Here is a 20,623-nt window from a genome sequence, read left to right on the forward strand (position 1 = left end):
TTTTTTTTTCTTAAATAATAAACATCTTATACTTACCTCCACTGCAGCTCGTTTTGCACAGAGTGGCCCCGAACCTGGTCTTCTGGGGTCCCTCGGCGGCTGTCTCAGCTCCTCCCCGCAAGAACTAAACACCTTCATATGAGCTCTCTCACATGGTGTTTAGTTCTTGCGGGCGCGCGCCCGTGATACAGCCGGCGGCTATAGCCGCCGACTGTATCACTCAGCCCCGCTTCCTGGCGCGCCGCGTCATTGGATGTGATTGACAGCAGTGCGAGCCAATGGCTGCGCTGCTTTCAATCCATCCACTCTAGCCAATCAACGGCCAGGCTGAGTGGCGAAGAGGATGTCGGGAGCGAGTGCGGGACTTTCGAGGGGTAAGGTATGTAAAACGGGGGGGCTGGGGGCCGCCATTGTCGGATGTTTTTTCACCTTAATGCATAGGATGCATTAAGGTGAAAAAACGTGAACCTTTACAACCCCTTTAACTTACATCACAACATTACCAGGTATGTTATAGATTTGCTTCTTACCGTGATACTGTTCCGCTGTCTTTCTCCTTAGATCCTCCAAACTCTCTTCGGTGTCCGCCCACTCCAGAACCAGCCTTCGCCCATACAAATGTGTACTATGACAAAGAGCATTAAAAGCCCTCTGTGTTGGGGGAGAGGAACTGGGTATTAAAATAAAGATCAATGACTTGACAATTACACAAAAGTGAAAAATCTAGCCTTTAGGAGGTGTAGGCCTTTGCTAGGAAGTATAGAAAATGAGAACAGGAAACATAAAAATATAATGCAGTACAATGTTTAATAAATTATAAAAGCCAATATGACTTCCCTAAATTCAGAGTCCAAAATTAATTATTGCTAACTAGAGCCTGGATTTAGCATACTCCCGTTGGTTTATGAAGGCCAAACTTTTTATAATAAAGGGTCTCAATATAATAAGAATAGAGAGATGTAAATGTAAATTAACATTTCCTGAATAACACACATAAACATTCACTAGTGTCCACACTTTCTTGGTTTAAAAATTAAGCACGGCCCTTACATGAAGGCTCCATTCTGTGAAGACATCCTATACTAAAAATACAATACAGGGAATGTTGGTTGAAGGCATCTGGGATCACTGCATAAATGCCAAGTGGCGCTTAGCCTGAAAGCGATTGTGCAGCAATATAATCAATATGTAGTATTCAAAAGAACAAACGTCAGCGCTAGAGAAGAACAGTGGCAGCTGGCATTAAAGGTCAATATATAAAACTCAAAGTGTTTCAAAAAATGTTGCGCTAAAATGTGTATAACACGGTACCAAATTAATGCATCTAATCAATATATGTTAATAAGTAACAAAATAGCAAAAATGTCCAAATAATGTTCAAATAATGTTCAATTAACAACAAGAATAAGAATCCATAAGTGATCATGTGAACTATTATAAGTGAAAGAAGAAAAGTCATTTACATGATCTTCCCAGTATACAAAACAATAAAGTTCTTTTTGTGTAAAAATAATGGTGCCTTGTTCCCTAAAGGGGTTGTAAAGGTTCCTTTTTATTTTTTTTTAATAACAAACATGTAATACTTACCTCCTCTGTGCAAGGGTTTTGCAAAGAGCAGCCCCAACCCTCCACTTCTGGGGTCCCTCAGTGGCACTCCTGGATCCTCCTCTTCTCGAGTGCTCCCACGGAGAGCCGCATTCCATGGAAACACACGTGTGGGCACGCTCCTGACTCCTGCTGCTGCGCCCATTGACACAGACAGCAGGAAAGGTCCTGCCCCCCAAGCCCCCCCCCCGCTCCCATGTCACTGGATTTAATTGACAGCAGCGAGAGCCAATGCTATCAATCTATCCAATGAGCATCCGAGACAGCGGCTGGAGCTGCTATGCTCGTCCCCGTCGTTGGAACGATTGGGTTCAGGTAAGTAAAAGGGGGGCTCTAGGGGGCTGCTGCCCTCTACAGAAGGTTTTTCACTTTAATGCATAGAATGCATTAAGGTGAAAAACCTTTAGGGTTTACAACCCCTTTAAATTCCACCACTGAATAGATACGTAGCACCCAGAGTGGCCTCCAAGCCAACACCACTATGCACTTACCAGATATGAGCTTCCACTACATATGTCAACAGATGATAATAGGAGTGTTCAAGAATTAATGAGTGGTTTCCACCACTGGAGGGATGTGTCCGCTACACTGACAACCCTATTTACTATTACTTTATTGTATATATTACAAGTATTACATAGTGTTTATAGTATTTTTATCATTAAAACGTAATGCAGCGCAATATAGATTAAAAAGCAAAAAAAAAATAAATAACAAAAAATCAGTCAAATGAATGAATCTAGCTCCAAGAGCAATAGCATCATAAAATACAGAAAGAGTCCTTACAAAGATGGCCGCCGATTCCGGATGCGGAAGTGGCGTAGCGACGTTAGCACATAGCTCCACCTCTACGCGTTTTGTGCGAGGACACATCCTCCCCAGGGGATTGTGGTGTTGCTTTACTTCAGCAGTGGTTCAAATGATCACTTATTGGATTCTTATGCTATTTCTTAATTGAAAATTATTTGGAAATGTTATGCTACTTTGTCATTTATTAACATATATTGACTAGATGCACTAATTTGGTACTGTGTTATACACATTTCAGCGCAGCATTATTATTTTTTTTAAAACAATAGAACCAATTTGAAGGAAGGATCAGGGTTTAAAAAACAAAAAAAAATACACTTAAAAATTTGGACCTGAGGTGTGTGTGTGTTATAAGTGGTTAGCACTTCCGTCTAGCAGCACTAGGGTAGTCGGTTTGAATCTCAACTACAGCATTACCTGCCTGGAGTTTGCATGTTCTCCATGTGCCTGCGTGGGTGTCCTAATTTGCCATGTAAGAAAAAATGTACTTTCTTATGAACCCCAGAAACAAGGCTGAACATAACAAACGTCAAATAGGTCAAGGACGTAAACCATTATGCACACTTATGTCTAAAGGTTTAAAGGAAACCATTCTTTCTTTCATAGGTCACAGGTTGCCTTTGCTTGTATCTTGTGTCAGAGGTAGCAGAGGCTGCTGCATAACAGATTTGAAGACAGAGACCGGGTCGAGACACAGTGTGAGCCAAATATTACCAGAACTGAGAATGCAAGACTACAAATGAGGATGTAATTGGAAGGTCTTGCTCAACATAAACAGCATCTAAACATCACCCCCCTCTGCCTGTTTATTTACACAGATGCATCACTTGTTAATTGAGAAACAGGCAGTGTGAAAACAGCTATTTAGGGGGGAGGTGGGAATTTGAAAACAGGATCCCCATGTCTGGAGGGAAGAAAAAAAGTGAGGCACAAAAGATAAAGGAAAAGAGCTGCAGAAAAGACTAGCGGAGGCACTGCTGTATAAAAGGTAGGAGCAAAAGGTGGGGTGAGACCTGTGTGTGAAAAGCACATACGGGCAAATGGTAACGTACGAGTACTGTTAGTTTGCCAAGAGCCTCATTATTCTCATCATTATTTAATGAAAGGGAGAGCAACATGCAGGAAGAGGATTTTAGCACATTGGTATCTACAGCCATGTAAATCAGTGTTTGAGCCCTGCCTTCTCTTGACCTGTATTTTCTTACCTTGGCATCTTGTTTAGTTACAAAGTCCACAAAGCCAAAACCTCGATGTGCTCCTGTGCCAGCCATCTTCTTTGGTAGACGTACAGTCTTCAGTTCACCGAAAGTGCTACATTGAGGGATGGCAATAGATGTGAGGCTCTAAATCTATATTACAGTTGTCTAATACCATTTAAAGTACAAGACACTAAATGTTTTTTTCTAGCTTTCTCCCCTTACAGTTAACTTTTTCTTATGGTTTATTATGTTTTGTAACCTATTTTCAACTTGGAACAATGAGTAAACACAATGCTAAAATCTCATATAAGCTTTAAGATGTTCATAAAAATTCAACAGTCAATTTCAAAATTTTGAAACCTGCAGTTTTCATTTAAATTATACATTGCCCATCAGATTTTATTTGAAAAAGTTTAAGACGCATAACAAAAACACACGCTAGACAATAGACTGCAAAAAAAAAAAAAAGCACTAAAACTGCAAACACATAGAGCATACCTAAATGCCAATGCAACAAAAGAGTAAGGCTGCTTTCACACTGAAAGCGCCAGCCGATAGTTGTTAGCTGTTAAAGCGGCGCTTTTAACCACAATAAAAGGGTTTAAAACTCCCGTTTTGCGGCGATTTCAAAACGCTTTTCAATTTCAATGGACAGGGCGTTTTGGAAGCGCTAAATACAGCGCTCCAAACCCACCCCAAAAATTCTGCTTGCAATACTTTTCGGAACGTCCTGCAAGCGCACCGCCTGAGTGTTAAAAGTCACCCTGGAATGAATGGGAGGCGGCTTTTAGGCGCTTAGCAGAGGCTATTTCCAGTGCTAAAGCGCCTGAAAACCGCCCCAGTGTGAAAGGGGTCTTAATGGCATAATGAAAACCAGATATGGGCCTTGCTTTTAAAGATAAACAAGGCAGCAATACTTAAAAAGCGTTGAAAACGAACTCAATCCTGAACTCAAATGATCTAACTATGGTGATCAAATTGCATCAAACCTCTTTAATGAGTTTGAGCAAAAAAAGGTATGTCTCTCATAAGAAATACAGTAATTAAGCTGTCCAATCGGAAAGGGTCGGAGTGTGCAGGGAAGTCCACTTAAGGGCAATTTGCCTACAGGCCACAAACAGCACACGCACAACAGTGATCTGCACTGGTGGCTTAAGCACAGAAAGGTCAACGTATCCCAGTAAGTATGTAAGTGGCTCCACTAAAAGACTCAAATCTAGAAGCCTGTTAAGTGTGCCCACAACCTTCACCCAATACCTCTGGAGCTTGAGGCAGTGCCAAAATAGGTGTTTTAGAGACCCTGAATTACCACATCTGGGACAGGCTGGGTCAGGTCTTAACCCAATAGCACACAAAAATTCTGGGGTCCTGTACACCCTATGAAAAATAAAAAACTGGGTTAGCCAGTGCGAATTTGGAAGTGAGACAAGGGGAGGGCCCAAAGAATAGACTCCCAAGCATGGTTTACAACTGGCCCAATATCCTGTTCCCACTTCGTCCCCATAAAAGGAAGGGGAAAATTATGTAAGAAGGTCTCCAAAAGGGCTAAATAAGTAACGGAGATTAGGGCCTTAGTGAAAGTCGCTTGTACCACCCTGTCCAAGGAAAAACAAACTGGAGAAGAGGAAAACTGAGCATGCAAAGCATGACGCAGCTGCAAATATTGGTAAAACCAACTAGGGTTCACTGTGATCCTGCCATAAAGGTTCTTGTTTTGTATAATCTGTCTTTCTTTCATTTTCTAAAGTTTATAAATAAAGAAAACAAAGATGTCTTAGACAAGATCAAGACAAACGGCCCCATTCACACCTGAATGTTCTGGGAATGTGAGAAAAACATGCCAAAACATAGCAACCCAAATGTGGCTAGCAGGCACAGGTTTTGTCACACGCGGTACAAAAAGAAAAAAAAAACGCCCCAAGCTCTGCACCTAAAAAAGGTGCAAGAACTTCTTTGACACCTTTGTCTCATGTAGAACATCCCATTCAAGTGAACAGTCTACCCTGTGCTGCTGACGAAAAACATACAGATGTCAATGGGGCCTCAAAGTTAACAGAACAATAAATTATGGCAGCTTATACTCAACTTGAAGGAATTGTGCAAATGGTTTCCATAAAAGTTGATTAGCATGGAAATATAAAATGGAATTCTTCTTGAAGTTACAATAATTACTAGTATACATAAACTGCATGTCTGAGTATTTTGTATAGTCTTAAGATCCTTTGTATTCTTCCAAGCATTTACTGAGCAGTCACAAATTCTAATTGTATCTTGCCTAATACATTTCCTGCAGACATCAGCTCCATCCATTTGCCATAATGTGGTATTTTCCTGAATTAGCTCAATGAGGAAAACAGAGCTTTATGGCCACTAGATGGAGCAGACAATCAAAAGAAATAAATGTATTAGGTGAGAATTCGTGTTGGGTGTATACTAGGTATAAATAGCTATTTTAGAGAGAAATTGTATACATGCCAGCAGAGGAGGCTAAAAAAATAATGAAATAAAAGAAAACAGGAGGGGTAGGCATTGGAAAAGGATAAATAATGTTCCATTCCAAGCATCGGTCATCAAGTAGGAAGATTATGCGTTTGGAGGATTTGAACTGTATCCAGGAGATCCTGGTGTCCATGACCTGGTCTTGCATATCTTTCTCCCAGGAGATAATTTCTTTTATTTTATGAATTAGGTTTAAATTGTTAAACCCACTCTGCGATTGATGGATTTGTGGTCACTCTCCAGTGTTATGGGATAACTGTTCTGTTTGCTTTGAGAAAAAGCTGTAACATGCCTTGTTTAACCCTTTCATGACTAAGCCTATTTCTGACATTTGGTGTTTACAAGGTAAAATCCGTATTTTTTGCTAGACTTATTCTATTAATTACTTAGAACCCCCAAACATTATATATATATTTTTTAGCAGAGAATCTAGAGAATAAAATGGCGATTGTTGCAATATTTTATGTCACAAGGTAATTGTGCAGCGGTGTTTTAAATGCAACTTTTTGGAAAAAGGGACACTTTCATGAATTTTAAAAAACGAAACAGTATAGTTATCCCAATTTTTTTCTATAATGTGAAAGATGATGTTACGCCGAGTAAATAGATACCAAACATGTCACGCTTTATAATTCCACGCACTCGTGGAATGGCGACAAACTATGGTACCTAAAAATCTTCATAGGCAACGCTTTAAATTTTTTTACAGTTACCAGGTTAGAGTTACAGAAGAGATCTAATGCTAGGATTATTGCTCTCGCTCCGACGATCGCTGCGATACTTCACATGTGTGATTTGAATACCGTTTACATATGCGGGCGCGACTTCCATATGCGTTTTCTTTGCTGCGCGATCTTTGATCACTTTTATTGCTGTCACAAGGAATGTAAACATCCTTTGTGACAGTAATAGGTGGTGACAGGTACTCTTTATGGAGGGATCGGGGGTCTAAAAGACCTCTAATCCCTCCTTTGCCGAAAACAGCAATTCTGAATACTGTATATTTCTTTAAATGCGACACCATTGGCAGCCGAGTAAACCTGAAGTGACGTTGTGACGTTGCTTCCGTGTTTACATTCAGGAGACTGGAACAAAGCCGTTACTGGCTTCGTGCTAGTCTGTCTCTAGCCGCTGGAAGTGGCAGATCGGGTCTCCCGGTGTGACAGGAGGACTGGTCAGAACAGCGGGAGGGGGCGACTTCCCCTCCCACTCCTCCGGGATAACAATCGACCGCCTTTTAGACGGTATAACCCCCGAAAGCCAAGGCCGCATATCTGTGTACGCTTGGTGGGAAGGGGTTAATTCCCTTGAGGCTCCGTTCACACCATAGCGTTCCAGATTGCGGTGGCATCGCTGCGATTCTGCCCGTGATTCCAAGTTGCTGCAAAACACTCTTGCGATCCCCGTTACTTTCAATGGCTCCCAAATAGCAGCGCGATTTTGCCACGACTGTCACCTGACGAATTGTGGTAAAATCACACAAACAAAATCAAGGGGTGCCTGTCGCCCAAAAGAACTTCTTTTTGACAACTGGTGTTCCCGTGATTTTATTTGCATGATTTTACGGTGATTCATCGGGCGGCAAAATCGCACCATGATTTGGGTGCTGAGACAGCCGATCCCCGTCCCTCCACAGCTCAGCGCTCCAGTGAGTGTGGAGGAGCAGAGCAGGAGAGCTGCTGACTGACAGGCAGCAGCTCTCCGCTCAGGGAGGTGAGAGAACCGTGCCATTGGCGGTGTTCGGTGGCTTGGTTCTCAGTGAAGGTAAGTTCTCTAGGTAAGTATGAATATGGGATAAAAAAAAATCCCATACTTCTCTTTTAACATGCAAGTTCCCATTTTTAGTGCGAACCCCATCTCAAAAAACTGCAAAAAAACAAAAACAAAAAGTATGGGGATAAAAAAACGAGTTAATATACTGGTTGTCCGAGGTGCCTAGGCAAGGTGGACAACCTTCCTTCTGATAAAAAGGCATGCTGAGTACTTCAAATCTTGCTAGAATATGCTAGTGCTCTGTTCTATAGTGTCACTTCACCAGATTTGGGCTATTTTACATTTCCTGGGATCTCTTCAGAAGGATAGAGATGCATGGAGTGCAAGGTCCACTTTATTAAAAAAAAAAAGGGGGGTTCCCTACAGAATCTTTTAGGGATTTTAAAGATGGACACAGTGCAGACTCACATCCAACACCCTCATGAGCACAGTAAGTATTTACTTAGTGCTTGATGCTATCCCAGGTATGGCACAAAATAAAGAAATATTCTGCTTTAAGCAAATCTATACCAAGACATGTGTTAAATATTCTTAAAATGCCAAGTACTCCCTTGGCCATTAGTTTGTACAAGGCATTAAGCCCTCTAGGTATGGGTGTCAAAATGGGGCACCTAACATGCATTGCTAGCACTCCCTGATGCCCTAAAACAGCACAGTAAGCTACACACGAAATCTACACACAAAAGCTCAGCAGCTTAGCACAGATTTAGCACAGGTACTTAAAAATTGTGGGATGACTGGGCCAGATGAAACATAGAAACCTAGGATAACAGCTCTCTCTTAAATATTTTTGTCTATAATAAGATACAATTAACAATTTGTATAATGAACACAACTCAAGTTTTTAGGTTTGCTGGCCCTTTAACTACCACGATTGTCCATAACAAAGCAGTTTTCAGAAGAATATATGAAACATTTTTCTTTGCCCTGCTCTCCCCAGGTCTCACTCCCTCCTCTACCTATACTTCATGCTACAGGCAATAATCCTGTTACAGAAAAATAACAGAACGAATGTGGGATGCATTAAATCCTTACAGGAATGTTTTTCTTACAAAAAAAGCCTTTACTGCCCCAGACATTAAATCTTGGAGCCAACTCCTTTCAGAGCCCCCTGAACACCTCAAAGATGCTATTCCCCCCCGAGATCTTTAAAAATAGTGTTTAGTCCACACAATGTGTCTTCAGTGCATACCAAGGACGTAGAGAACAACAAAGATAGTCAAGCGTGAACACTGCAGTGTTGCCAAACAGTGACATGAAAAAAGACACAAGGTCACTCAGTTCCATTGGGCACAACACTACATACACTGCACATCACAATACACAGATATTCACAATCAGGTGGTAATAAGATGACAAGATGTTGTAACATTACATACAGCATACTAATGTAGGACTCTCCCCACATATACTTTCTCAAAGCAAAATTCCAAAGCACATTCCATAAGCACAATACCACAGCTCCCCCTGGTGAACATTTTTTATTATAGCAACACAGCATAAAAGATTTACTGACCTGAACAGCTCTCGGATTTCCTTAACAGTAGCCTGGAAAGGAACATTTCTAACCAGAATCTTTGAGGTCTTCTGTTTTTTGCTCTTCTGTTTCTTGTGATCAGTAGGAGCTTTTTCCCTGCAGTTAGAAAAGATATGTTTTATATTACATGTTTCCTCTATGCTAATAACTACTTCTACACTATGCTTTAAGAGTTAGCGTTACTGATTTACTATCTATTTAGGGCCTATTCAAAGATGGAAAAGCTATTTGGGTGTAAATATTCCTCTATTTATTAAATATTATTCAGTTAAGAAACAATGGGCACAAAATCAGCTGAATGTAGTCGCGTTTAGTTATAAACTTCAGTTTCCAAGGACAAAAACATAACTGGCCTCTCTCAGACTAACAGACGTTCTATAGAAATAGTGGACTTCACCAGCTGTGACCTGCAGCACTAATTCCAGCATAATAACGATGAGAGTTAAAGTTCTTACATGTTGTTAAATAGGCCACATCTACACACCTGTAATAGACTTTTGTGAGAAAACGTACAGGAGAATAAACTAAAAATCGTTTTTTAGTGAGGAAAAAAAATATGGTTATTGTACTCCCCGTAAAATCCTTTCCTTGGAGTCTACTGGGGGGGCACAGGAAGTGTTATACCTTCGGGATATACTACTATCTACAACATGAATGCACACTGGCAAAATGGTAGGTCAGCTCCTAGTAGCAGCATGCCCCAGTTTGTAGCAAGCAGTACCAAGAACATCCATTAGGGGACAAAAGAAGTCTTACACATTTGGGATGTGCAAAAACACTCCAACTGAGGGGTGGAAATATTTCTGAAGCTGGAACCAGATAAAGTTGCGACCTCCACCCAGTAACAAAACACGCAAGAATAAAAAAAGCAACCTATAATGGGGAACCAATGCCTGATGCCAAAAAAAAAAAACAAGAAAACAGATAATCAGTGAGGAAGCTTTTGATATGGCTTTGGCACACACTGGTCTACCTGGTCCATCCAGAGTGGTATAAGAAAACTGGACAGCCTACAAGAATCAACTGGGATGACGAACAGAGACTCAACACTAAGAAAAAAAGTTCACAGCTCGAAACGTGGTCAACACAAAAGGGACCTCCTTGTCAGAGAGCTGGGGCTGGACTGAGGGACCAAAAAAAAAAAAAACATATACTGGGGGAAGGAAGATCAGAACTGCCCAGCGTAAGAACAAGATAGTTACCACCGCTCTAGGTGACCGGGTTCAAGCTTCCCGTCCTCTGCTGTGTGGATGATTGTGAGAGCCCCAGGTGCCGGCAATTGCTATTCCAATGGTATGTGTGTGATGGAAAAATCTGGACAGCCGCACTCCGGATTGGAAAAGTGAAAAATAAAATCCTCTTTATTGAAAAAGTAATAACATGATTAAAATCCGTACATGGCTTTGTTGGGATAATGCAGCATAACCGCTAACGCGTTTCACGCTCCCATAGAGCGCTTACTCATAGTGAGTAAGCACTCTATGGGAGCGTGAAACGCGTTAGCGGTTATGCTGCATTATCCCAACAAAGCCATGTACGGATTTTAATCATGTTATTACTTTTTCAATAAAGAGGATTTTATTTTTCACTTTTCCAATCCGGAGTGCGGCTGTCCAGATTTTTCCATCACACACATGCCCAGCGTAAGAAGGTCATAGGTCTCAAATCACCTATGCCTATTAAAAAAGCCCAAGAACTCTAATAGGGTACTATGCATGAAATAGCTGTCAGGGCAGACATTCACATCACAGAAGCAATGCCTACCACGGAAGAACCCTTCTTCTGTGGTAGAACCCTTATAATAGAGGTAGAATTATCTTAAAGTGTAACAGTGGTTCTTGAGAACACAAAAAACCCAGAGTCACAATGCTAAAAACGGAGGAAGGCAAGGGAAAGGAGGTTAATCTCTTCACCAAAACATAGCAAGGACGAGAACTGATGACTAAGATCAAAACCCACCTATCTACAAGTAAAAGAAAAAAACCTTTAGACGAAGCCCTATGGCAAGTCTTGCTGTAAAATTCTGCCTATCCTGAAGATCGTAAGAGCCACAAGTTCAGAGATGCTCTTGACTCCCCAGATCCAACAGTGTTAGAGTCCATGAAAAAACAGTCAGAAGCCTTATTAGGCCAGCATGGAACAGCTGCCTGGGTCAATCCATAGCAAGGGAGACTGCCAGAACATCCTCCCACTTAGTTGTGTACAGGTCCTTCAAAGAGACCAGAGCATTCCTTGCTACGGTGAAAAGATTCCTGCACCTGGAGACGAGCCTGCTCACATGCAGCTGAACATGGGGCCCACATCCGACATCCTCCACTTGCACTGTAGGTCCTGGAATATACTCTATTACGTGGACCACTCTATCATGTCCAGATGCTAGTTGAGGGAGCATGACCTTCAGCTGACTGCACTTGAGATGAGCACAGTGAACAGGTCAAATTGGAACTCTCTCTATTGTAACAGTAAGATCTCCTGTTCCTGCTTTCTGGAAAGCCAGCACTATGGTGTTGTCCAGCTGCATCCAGATCAGGTGACCAGCTAAGGGGATAATCCAGTGATATTGATAGAAGCACAGATTCTAAAATTCCAGGACACAGGACTTGAGAACTATCTGATAATTATTAATTTACAAGAGTTATATACTGCCAAAAGTTTGCGCAGTGCTTTACAATATGAGGGCAGACAGTACAGTTACAATAAAAGAGGAATCAGAGGGCCTTGCTCACTAGAGCATACAACCTAAAAGGGAGGGTCAATTGATACAAAAGGGGTCTATTGATACAACTGACTGGGGTAGGGAGTTCCAGAGGATAGGAGAGGCTCTGGAGAAGTTCTGAAATGAGCATGGTAGGAGGTGACGAGGAAGCCAGAGAGCAGAAGGCCTTAGGAAGAATGAGGAGAATGATTTGGTTGGTATTTTGAGACAAGGTTAGTAATATATGCCAAAATAGTAAAGTTCTTGCGAGCTACCAAATCAAAGTTCCCCTATCTTATAATAGTATGATGACATCTGCTAGCACTAATAACGTCCCATACTAACGTGTGAGATTCAAAGATAGATAGACAAATCATGTGCTGCGCTATCCCCTTAATGATCTGCTGAATCTGCAGCAACAACCTAAAAAAACAAAATTGTTAACTAAAGTGATGTGCCTATAAAATCAAAGCCAAGGATGAAATAATAATATATAAACTACTAATGTCATACAGCTTACAACATCATATAGCATGAATATACACACATTTCATAAAATATAAATATTGATACAAAAGCGATCCATAAAGTGCCCAAGTGCATATAAGTCCATGATACCCTGACCACCCAGGATCAGTTTTCAGCGTCCCTAATACAGAGATAATAAACGTGACTTTATAGGTGACTGTGAATATAGCGATCTTCAGTAGTGACTACACTCAGGTGCTCCCCACCCCAAGGTAATGGCCGCTCACCCCAGGGTGTGTGACCTCGCAATTAAGTTTGGTCAATACACGCTAATGTATCATCAAAACAGGTTCCATACTTACGCGTTTCGTCATTAGATGTTATCAAAAGCAGACGTCCAATGACGAAACGCGTAAGCTGTAGCCACGCTACTACGTCATTTCCGGTACGGGAGTAAGGGGCTGGAATGCAGGTGGAGCGCAAGCTATGAACCAGTGCCCTTACAGATTACCTTTTGTTTTTTGCTTATAACTTTTAATAAATACTGTATTTATTGGCGTATAACACTCACTTTTTCACCATGAAAATCGGGTGCAAATAGCGTGTGCGTGTTATACGCCAATACTTCAATTTTAGCTGCCTCGGAGGGGACAGGACGAGCGCCGTCAGATTACATACAATGAGAATCTCCTGTTTACTTGGCGGCCTCTGTAATAGGAAGTCCCGTCTCCTGAGCCACCATTGGACCACTGTTCTGTCTATCATAGGAGATTCTCACTGTATGTAATCTGTCGGTGCTCGTCCCACCGCCCTCCCTGTCCCCTCTAGGCTGTAGATGGTCATCGATCAGACAGCACTGATGGCAATGGTGAGGCTGCTGCATTGAATGCATTGGTGAGGCTGCTGCATTGATGACAAAGGTGAGGCTACTGCATTGAAGGCATTGGTGAAGCTGCTGCATTGATGGCAATGGTGAGGCTGCTGCATTGATGGCAATGGTGAGGCTGCTGCATTGATGGCAATGGTGAGGCTGCTGCATTGATGGCAATGGTGAGGCTGCTGCATTGATGGCAATGGTGAGGCTGCTGCATTGATGGCAATGGTGAGGCTGCTGCATTGATGGCAATGGTGAGGCTGCAGATGGGCATTGATCAGGCTGCATTGATGGCAATGGTGAGGCTGTAGATGGGCATTGATCAGGCTGCATTGATGGCACTGGTGAGGGTGCAGATGGGCACTGACCCTTATTTTGCTTCAAAGTTCCTTATTTAAAATGTAAGATTTTTTTCCTGAAACTTCCCTCTTAAAATGAATGTGCGTGTTATACCCCTGTGCGTGTTATATGCCGATAAATACAGTACTTTTTTAAAATACTACACAATGGAAGTCCAATCTCTTTCTATGAGGATAGAACTATGAACAGCTGACGAATCAACTTTGGGAAAAGTGACCAGGAAGACTCCCTTGGATACCGTTACTGGGTGGAGTGAGCTGCTGGAGAGCTAGGAGAGATACCAGGAACCATCCCAGGCTATCTTTACATGCCCATTACCCCTGCAGGGCTGCAGGGAGCTGGTGATTGGGGACCCATCAGGTGGAGCACAGAAGTGACTTGATTCTCTGAACACAAGAGTCACTTGAGCACTTTGGACTTTTTTTGTTTTTCGCTGGTCATTTTGGAGCTTCACAAATATTCTTTTATATATATTTTATATCTTCATGCTGAATTTTTATTACGGTTTATGACTACACATATGTGTCACTGGATTTTGCTGGTTTTGGGTTTTATACATTTTTGCACATAATGTATATATATTTTTTATCTTTTGGACATTAAGGTTTTTTTGATGGTACATGGATCCCATGAGGTTCATCTCTCAAGGTTATTCTTATGCACACATATATGTGAGGTTTATTGGGATTTACTTAATATTTGTTTTTATCTGTGCATTTTTTTTTGTGTTTTTATTTTTTTTATATATTTTTTTCTAATTTTGCACATTGATATGGATGCATGGAGCCTGCATTATCGGAGTAACTAACCCTTCCGTACACGCATTCACCACTGGCATGCACATTGCTACTATATTCATCCTTATAAGTTAGCCAGTAGGTAGCGCCACCAACCCCACACCTGCACATCATTAGAGAGATGATATAATCTCTCAGCTGACCATGGCTGCACAGTGAGGGCAGAACTGCAGTGATGCAGGGCGGGCGGTGAGAGATGATATCATCTCTCTGCTCCCCCACCCACTGGTGTTCTATCAGATAGGCGCTTCACGTCACTTCGGTTGCACATCGCGCATGCGCAGTAGGCCGGGTAGCAGCTATGTGACAGAACACTGGCCCGCTGATTGCCCAGCAAGCCCGCAAACTCACTCAGCTGCCGACCCGCCCACTGACTGCTCCCCCCCTGGGCAGCGAGTGTTCTGCCCGCTCGCTCCTGTTACCTCGGCGCTGGGCTCCCTCACAATGGGATAAGCAGCGGAGTAGACAGAAGAGGCTAGCTGGCGGGCAGCAATTTGCCTCCCCCTGAAAGTGCCGCTTGGGACCGATGGTACCAGGGGTCCCATGGTAGGGCCAGCCCTGATATATATGCATCTTCAGTTATCCTCCTCCAAAGATCGATCTTATTATTAACTTTCCTTCATTTCTTTAATATATTCAGCTGATTACTCAGCTAAATTAGATACTAACCACCAAGACCAAATTTTCAAAAACTTTTTAGGACTTCTATGTTTATATGCCAATTCCTGCCGTTTAAGATTAAGGTTAATCGCTTCGGACCATTGTGTTATTGTTGGGGGAGTTTAAAATCCATTTTTTGTAGTGTAGTAAGTTTACAAGCTATATACATAGATCTTACCAACATCACATGCATTCTCACTGGGAGAATGTCTTCCGATACAATCCCTAACAGTGCTATTTTTGGGTTTGGCTGTATCTGTGCAGAACATAAGGTGTTTAACTACTTAAGGACCAGCTGCCGTCGATATACGTCGCTACTTTGACGTTAAATACCGTGGTTATGGCAGCAGCTAGCTGACATAACCACTGTATTTTTAAAAACGGCGGACTGTCCTCTGGATTCGCCACAAGATCACTTTTATCGGGGGCAGGAGAAGGCCCCCCCCTCCCGCCAAGCTCCAGTCGTCTCCGCCGCTTACTGGAGCCGTTGGTAGTGGTGGAGCCGATCGGTTCCTCTCCCCTCACTGCCTGGATACCGAGTGAGGGAAAGATAGCCCCCGCTCGGCTCCATAGCATTGAAGGGCGGAAGCGACGTCAAATGTCACTTTCACCCAATGCTCTTAAAAGGGGACTTTTTTTTTTTTTTTTAATTACATTAAATTGTTTTTTTTTTTTTTTTTTTTTTTCTTTTATTGCATTTTAGTTGTAAATATGAGATGTGAGGTCTTTTTGACCCCAGATCTCACGTTTAAGAGGTCCTGTCATGCTTTTTTTCTATTACAAGGGATGTTTACACTCTTTGTAATAGGAATAAAAGTGACCCCAAAAATGTTTTTTAAGCGGACAGTGTCGAAATAAAATAAGAAAAAATAAAAATTAAACCGTCCCGCCGAGCCCACGCGCAGAAGCGAACGCATACGTGAGTCGCGTCTGTATATGAAAACAGTGTTCAAACCACACATGTGAGGTATCGCCGCGATCATTAGAGCGAGAGCAAAAATTCTAGCACTAGACCTCCTCTAACTCAAAACTGGTAACCTGTAGAAATTTTTAAACATTGCCTATGGTGATTTTTAAGGGTAAAAGAGCGGGCGCAATTTTGAAGCTTGACATGTTGGTTATCATTTTTATTTATTCTCTAGGGTGTCTGAAAAAAATATATACAAGGTTTGGGGGTTCTAAGTAATTTTCTAGCAAAAAAAAAAAAAAATGATTTCAACTTGTAAACACTCAGTCTAAAAAATAGGCCCAGTCCTTAAGTAGGTAAAGTGTCAAATACACACTCCCAGTAGCAATGCAATTTGGGACATCGCCACAACATATGTATAAGTGCGCCCGTGTCATTAGTACATCTTGGGCAATTTGATGTAGTTGCTTTACCCCAAGAATGTAACTTTAAGGGAGTATAGTGAGATCTATGGATAATAAATAGCTGGGTCAGACATTGTGAAAAGGATAGATACTCTAAATAAATTCTTCAAAACTAGCTCCCACTCCTCCTTACTAAGAGTCTCCACACCATCGTCCTAGACTACCATCTTGTATATTAGTTCCGGCTGTACTTTGCAGGAAGGAATATATATTCTCAATAAGTCCCCGTTTGGAGTGTCTTATAGTTACTGTCATCGCTAAAATTGAAGATGGAGTATATTTTAATGAAAAAGTCGTGGCCTGACTCTGCAGAGCATGCCGTAGCTGTAGGTATTGAAAAAATTATTTATTAGACAGTTGATATTTCTCCACCAATTTATCAAATGGTTGAAGAATCTAATTTTTAAAGAGTTGATGAAGTAACACAATATCGGCTCTTTTACATGAGTCAAAATTTTCAAGTTTCGCTACCTCAGGTAGTTGCAAATGTTTACATATGGGCATATACTGAGTATATCGCTCATGTAAAGTTTCACATTGGACAGTAGTCCACATTTTATGGATTAAATGTAATGTGGGAAAGCAACGTTTACTATGGAAATAATGAGCTACTCTTCGCTACTGGTGGATACATGCGACACATTTAACCCAAATATCTCATGCGATATAAAAATTGTAAATTCACTACGGGTTCATAACCTATTTACCATAAAAATAAGAAACGTTCAGTAAATACTGCATAAGCCTGTCTAAAAGTCAATTCACAAAAAAGAAAAAAAAAAAAAAAAGAAAAGGAAAGACACAAACATGTGTTAAATAAGTCGTGGTCTAGCCACACAGTATTTAAAGTAGTTGTAAACCTCAGAAATATGAACAAAGCTCTTAAGAACACAGGAGGGTTTATTTATTAAAGGCAAATCCATTGTGCACTACAATTGCACTTGGAAGTGCAGTTGCTGTAGATCTGAGGGGGACATGCAAGGAAAATAAAAAATAGCATTTTTGCTTGTACATGATTGGATGGTAGAAATCAGCAGAGCTTCCCCTCGTTTCATATCTTCCCCTTAGATCTACAGTGACTGCACTTCCAAGTTCACTTCCAGTGCACAGTGATCTGCCTTTGGTAAATCAACCCCTAATGCCACATACACACGAGTGGACTTTTCAGCATCAAAGGTCAGACAGTCTTTCCGATGGACTTTCGAATGACCGGACTTGCCCACACACGAACGGACTAAAGTCCGTTCAAAAGTCTGTTCGTTTGAACGTGATGACGTACAAAGGGACTAGAATAAGGAAGTTCAAAGTCAGTAACCAATAGCTGCCCTTGCGTCCTTTTTTGTCCGTCGGACTAACATACAGACGAACGGATTTTTCGACCAGACTCGAGTCCGTCGGAGAGATTTGAAACATGTTCCAAATCTAAAGTCCGTCTGATTTTTGACAGAAAAAGTCAGCTGAAGGTCCGATGAAGCCCACACATGGTCGGATTGTCCGACGGATTCGTTCCGTCGGACCAGTCTGGTCCTGTGTACACGACATATGTGTCATTTCTGCTGCTTTGTTCCTCTACTATCAGCGTGAATCAATTCTGACAAGTTTTCTTGACACCAAGAGAAAAAAGGTGACAAGGTAGGGAGCTCCAGCAGGTTCAAAGCTCTGTTCCTGTGTGCTGTGTGGAGGTGGGTGTGTCCCTTCCCTCCTCACTGAGCTCTGCAGAGTGTAACTGCATCTCTCCTCCCAATTTTTCCTGAACTCTTGGCCAGCTGGTTGTTAAGGAGTCTGCCACATCCTTAACAACCAGTGACTTCTAGCGGAATGTAAACAAGAATGCAAAAAAAATAGGATTTTTTTATAACAGCTTACCTGTAAAATCCTTTTGTGTCGATGGACATCACGGGACACAGAGCCTCAGTAATTACTGATGGGTTATATAGGGTATCACTGGTGATTGGACACTGGCACACCCTATCAGAAAGTTCAACCCCCTATATAATCCCTCCCCTTGCAGGGATACCTCAGTTTTGTAGCCTAGCAATATAGTGTATTAGAAGAGGGGCGGGACCTCTGTGTCCCGTGATGTCCATCGAAAGAAAAGGATTTTACAGGTAAGCTGTTATAAAAAATCCTATTTTCTTTCTCGAACATCACGGGACACAGAGCCTCAGTAATTACTGATGGGATGTCCCAGAGCAATGCTGTCTGGGGGGGGGGGAACCACGACCAAGTAGGGTGCAATCAGACCTGAGGACCCTGTACCGCTGCCTGCAGCACACTACGCCCAAAGGCGATATCCTCATGCCTTCTCACATCCACCTGATAGAATCTGGTGAATGTATGGACTGAAGACCTGGTTGCGGCCTTGCAGATTTGAGCCATAGAGGCTCGGTGATGCACTGCCCAAGAAGCACCAATAGCCCTTGTGGAATGTGCCCTGATCTGAAACGGAGGAATCTTCTGTTTCAGACCGTAAGCCTGATTATTAATTATCAAATCCATTTAGAAATGGTAGCTCTTGACGCTGCCTGTCCTCTATTGGGACCCTCTGGCAGCACAAACAAAACATCCGTTTTGCGAATCTGAGCAGTTGCCTCCAGATAGGCCCTGACTGCTCTTACTACATCCAACGAATGTAGTGATCTCTCTTCCGGAGAACAGGGATCTGGAAAAAAGGAAGGGAGAACAATGTTCTGGTTTAAATGAAAATCTGAAACCACCTTCGGTAAAAAACTAGGATGAGGGCGCAGTACCACTCTATCCTTGTGTACAATCAAATAAGGCTCCTTACAGGAAAGGGCTGCTAATTCTGATACTCTTCTAGCAGAAGAATTGGCAACCAGAAAAATTAACTTCCTTGTCAACAAGACCAAAGGAATATGACGTATCGGTTCAAAAGGCTGTTTCTGTAACACAGACAGAACCAAGTTCAAGTTCCAGGGGTTTAGAGGCGCCTTAACCGGAGGATTAAGACGCGTCACCCCCTGTATAAAGTTTCGGACCAAAGAATGCAAAGCAAGTGGCCGTTGAAATAATACTGATGGTACTCAAGGCCAGCTTCATCTCTAAACCCAATTGTAGAAAATTCAGAATTCTACCTGTCACATATCTTCTGGGATGCCAACCCCTGGATTCACACCAGGATATATAAGCTTTCCAGAATCTATGATAAATCATTCTGGAAGCTGGCTTCCTTGCATTGATCAAGGTAGATATCACAGGATCTGAAAGTCCACGACTCTTCAGAACGTGGGTCTCAATAGCCAAACCGTCAAATTTAGCGTTTGTAAAGCAGGATGGAACACTGGACCCTGAGATAACAGGTCTGGGCGTACCGGTAGTGTCCAGGGGGAACCCACCGTCATCCTTATTATTTCCGCATACCACATCCTTCTGGGCCAAGCGGGGGCCACCAGAAGTACTGACTTCCTTTCCTGCTTGATCCTGCGAAGGAGTCGTGACAGTAGCAGAATAGGCGGGAATGCATAAATCAGTGAGAACCGATGCCACGGAATCACCAACACATCCGTCCCGCATGCAAGAGGATCCTTTGCTCTTGCCACAAATCTGTCTATCTTTTTGTTGAATCGGGATGCAAAGATATCTACATCTGGAACCCCCCATCTTTGGCATATGGCCCAAAAGACGTTGGGGTGCAGAGACCATTCCCCTGGAAGTAACTTCTGGCGACTTAAATAGTCGACCTACCAGTTCTCTATCCCTGGAATGAAAACTGCCGATATGCATGGCACATACTTCTCTGCCCAGACTAAGATCTGGTTCACCTCTTTATGAGCAGCTCGGCTCCTGGTGCCTCCCTGATGATTGACATAGGCCACTGCTGTGGCATTGTCGTACTGGATCCTGACCGGGCAACCCTGTAGCCTGATAGTCCAGGCCTTTAGGGCTAGATATACCGCATGGATCTCCAGAATGTTGATGGGTAAGGTCCTTTCTGTTTTGGACCATACCCCCTGA

General features: G+C 42.3%; 1 protein-coding gene across 1 annotated transcript in view; it reads right to left on the reverse strand.

Moving 5' to 3' along the window:
- Positions 1 to 20,623, reverse strand: part of RBM19 (RNA binding motif protein 19) — a 135,105-nt gene that overhangs the window by 28,954 nt on the left and 85,528 nt on the right. Inside the window, exons 21-23 of the mRNA XM_073630304.1 lie at positions 9,403 to 9,519; positions 3,621 to 3,726; positions 531 to 651 (exon numbers count right to left, since the gene is read on the reverse strand). Coding sequence (XP_073486405.1) covers positions 531 to 651; positions 3,621 to 3,726; positions 9,403 to 9,519 — 344 coding nt within the window. The remainder of the gene's footprint in view (positions 1 to 530; positions 652 to 3,620; positions 3,727 to 9,402; positions 9,520 to 20,623) is intronic.

Source organism: Aquarana catesbeiana, linkage group LG01 (assembly GCF_042186555.1).
Source record: "Aquarana catesbeiana isolate 2022-GZ linkage group LG01, ASM4218655v1, whole genome shotgun sequence".
NCBI classification, from domain to species: Eukaryota; Metazoa; Chordata; class Amphibia; order Anura; family Ranidae; genus Aquarana; species Aquarana catesbeiana.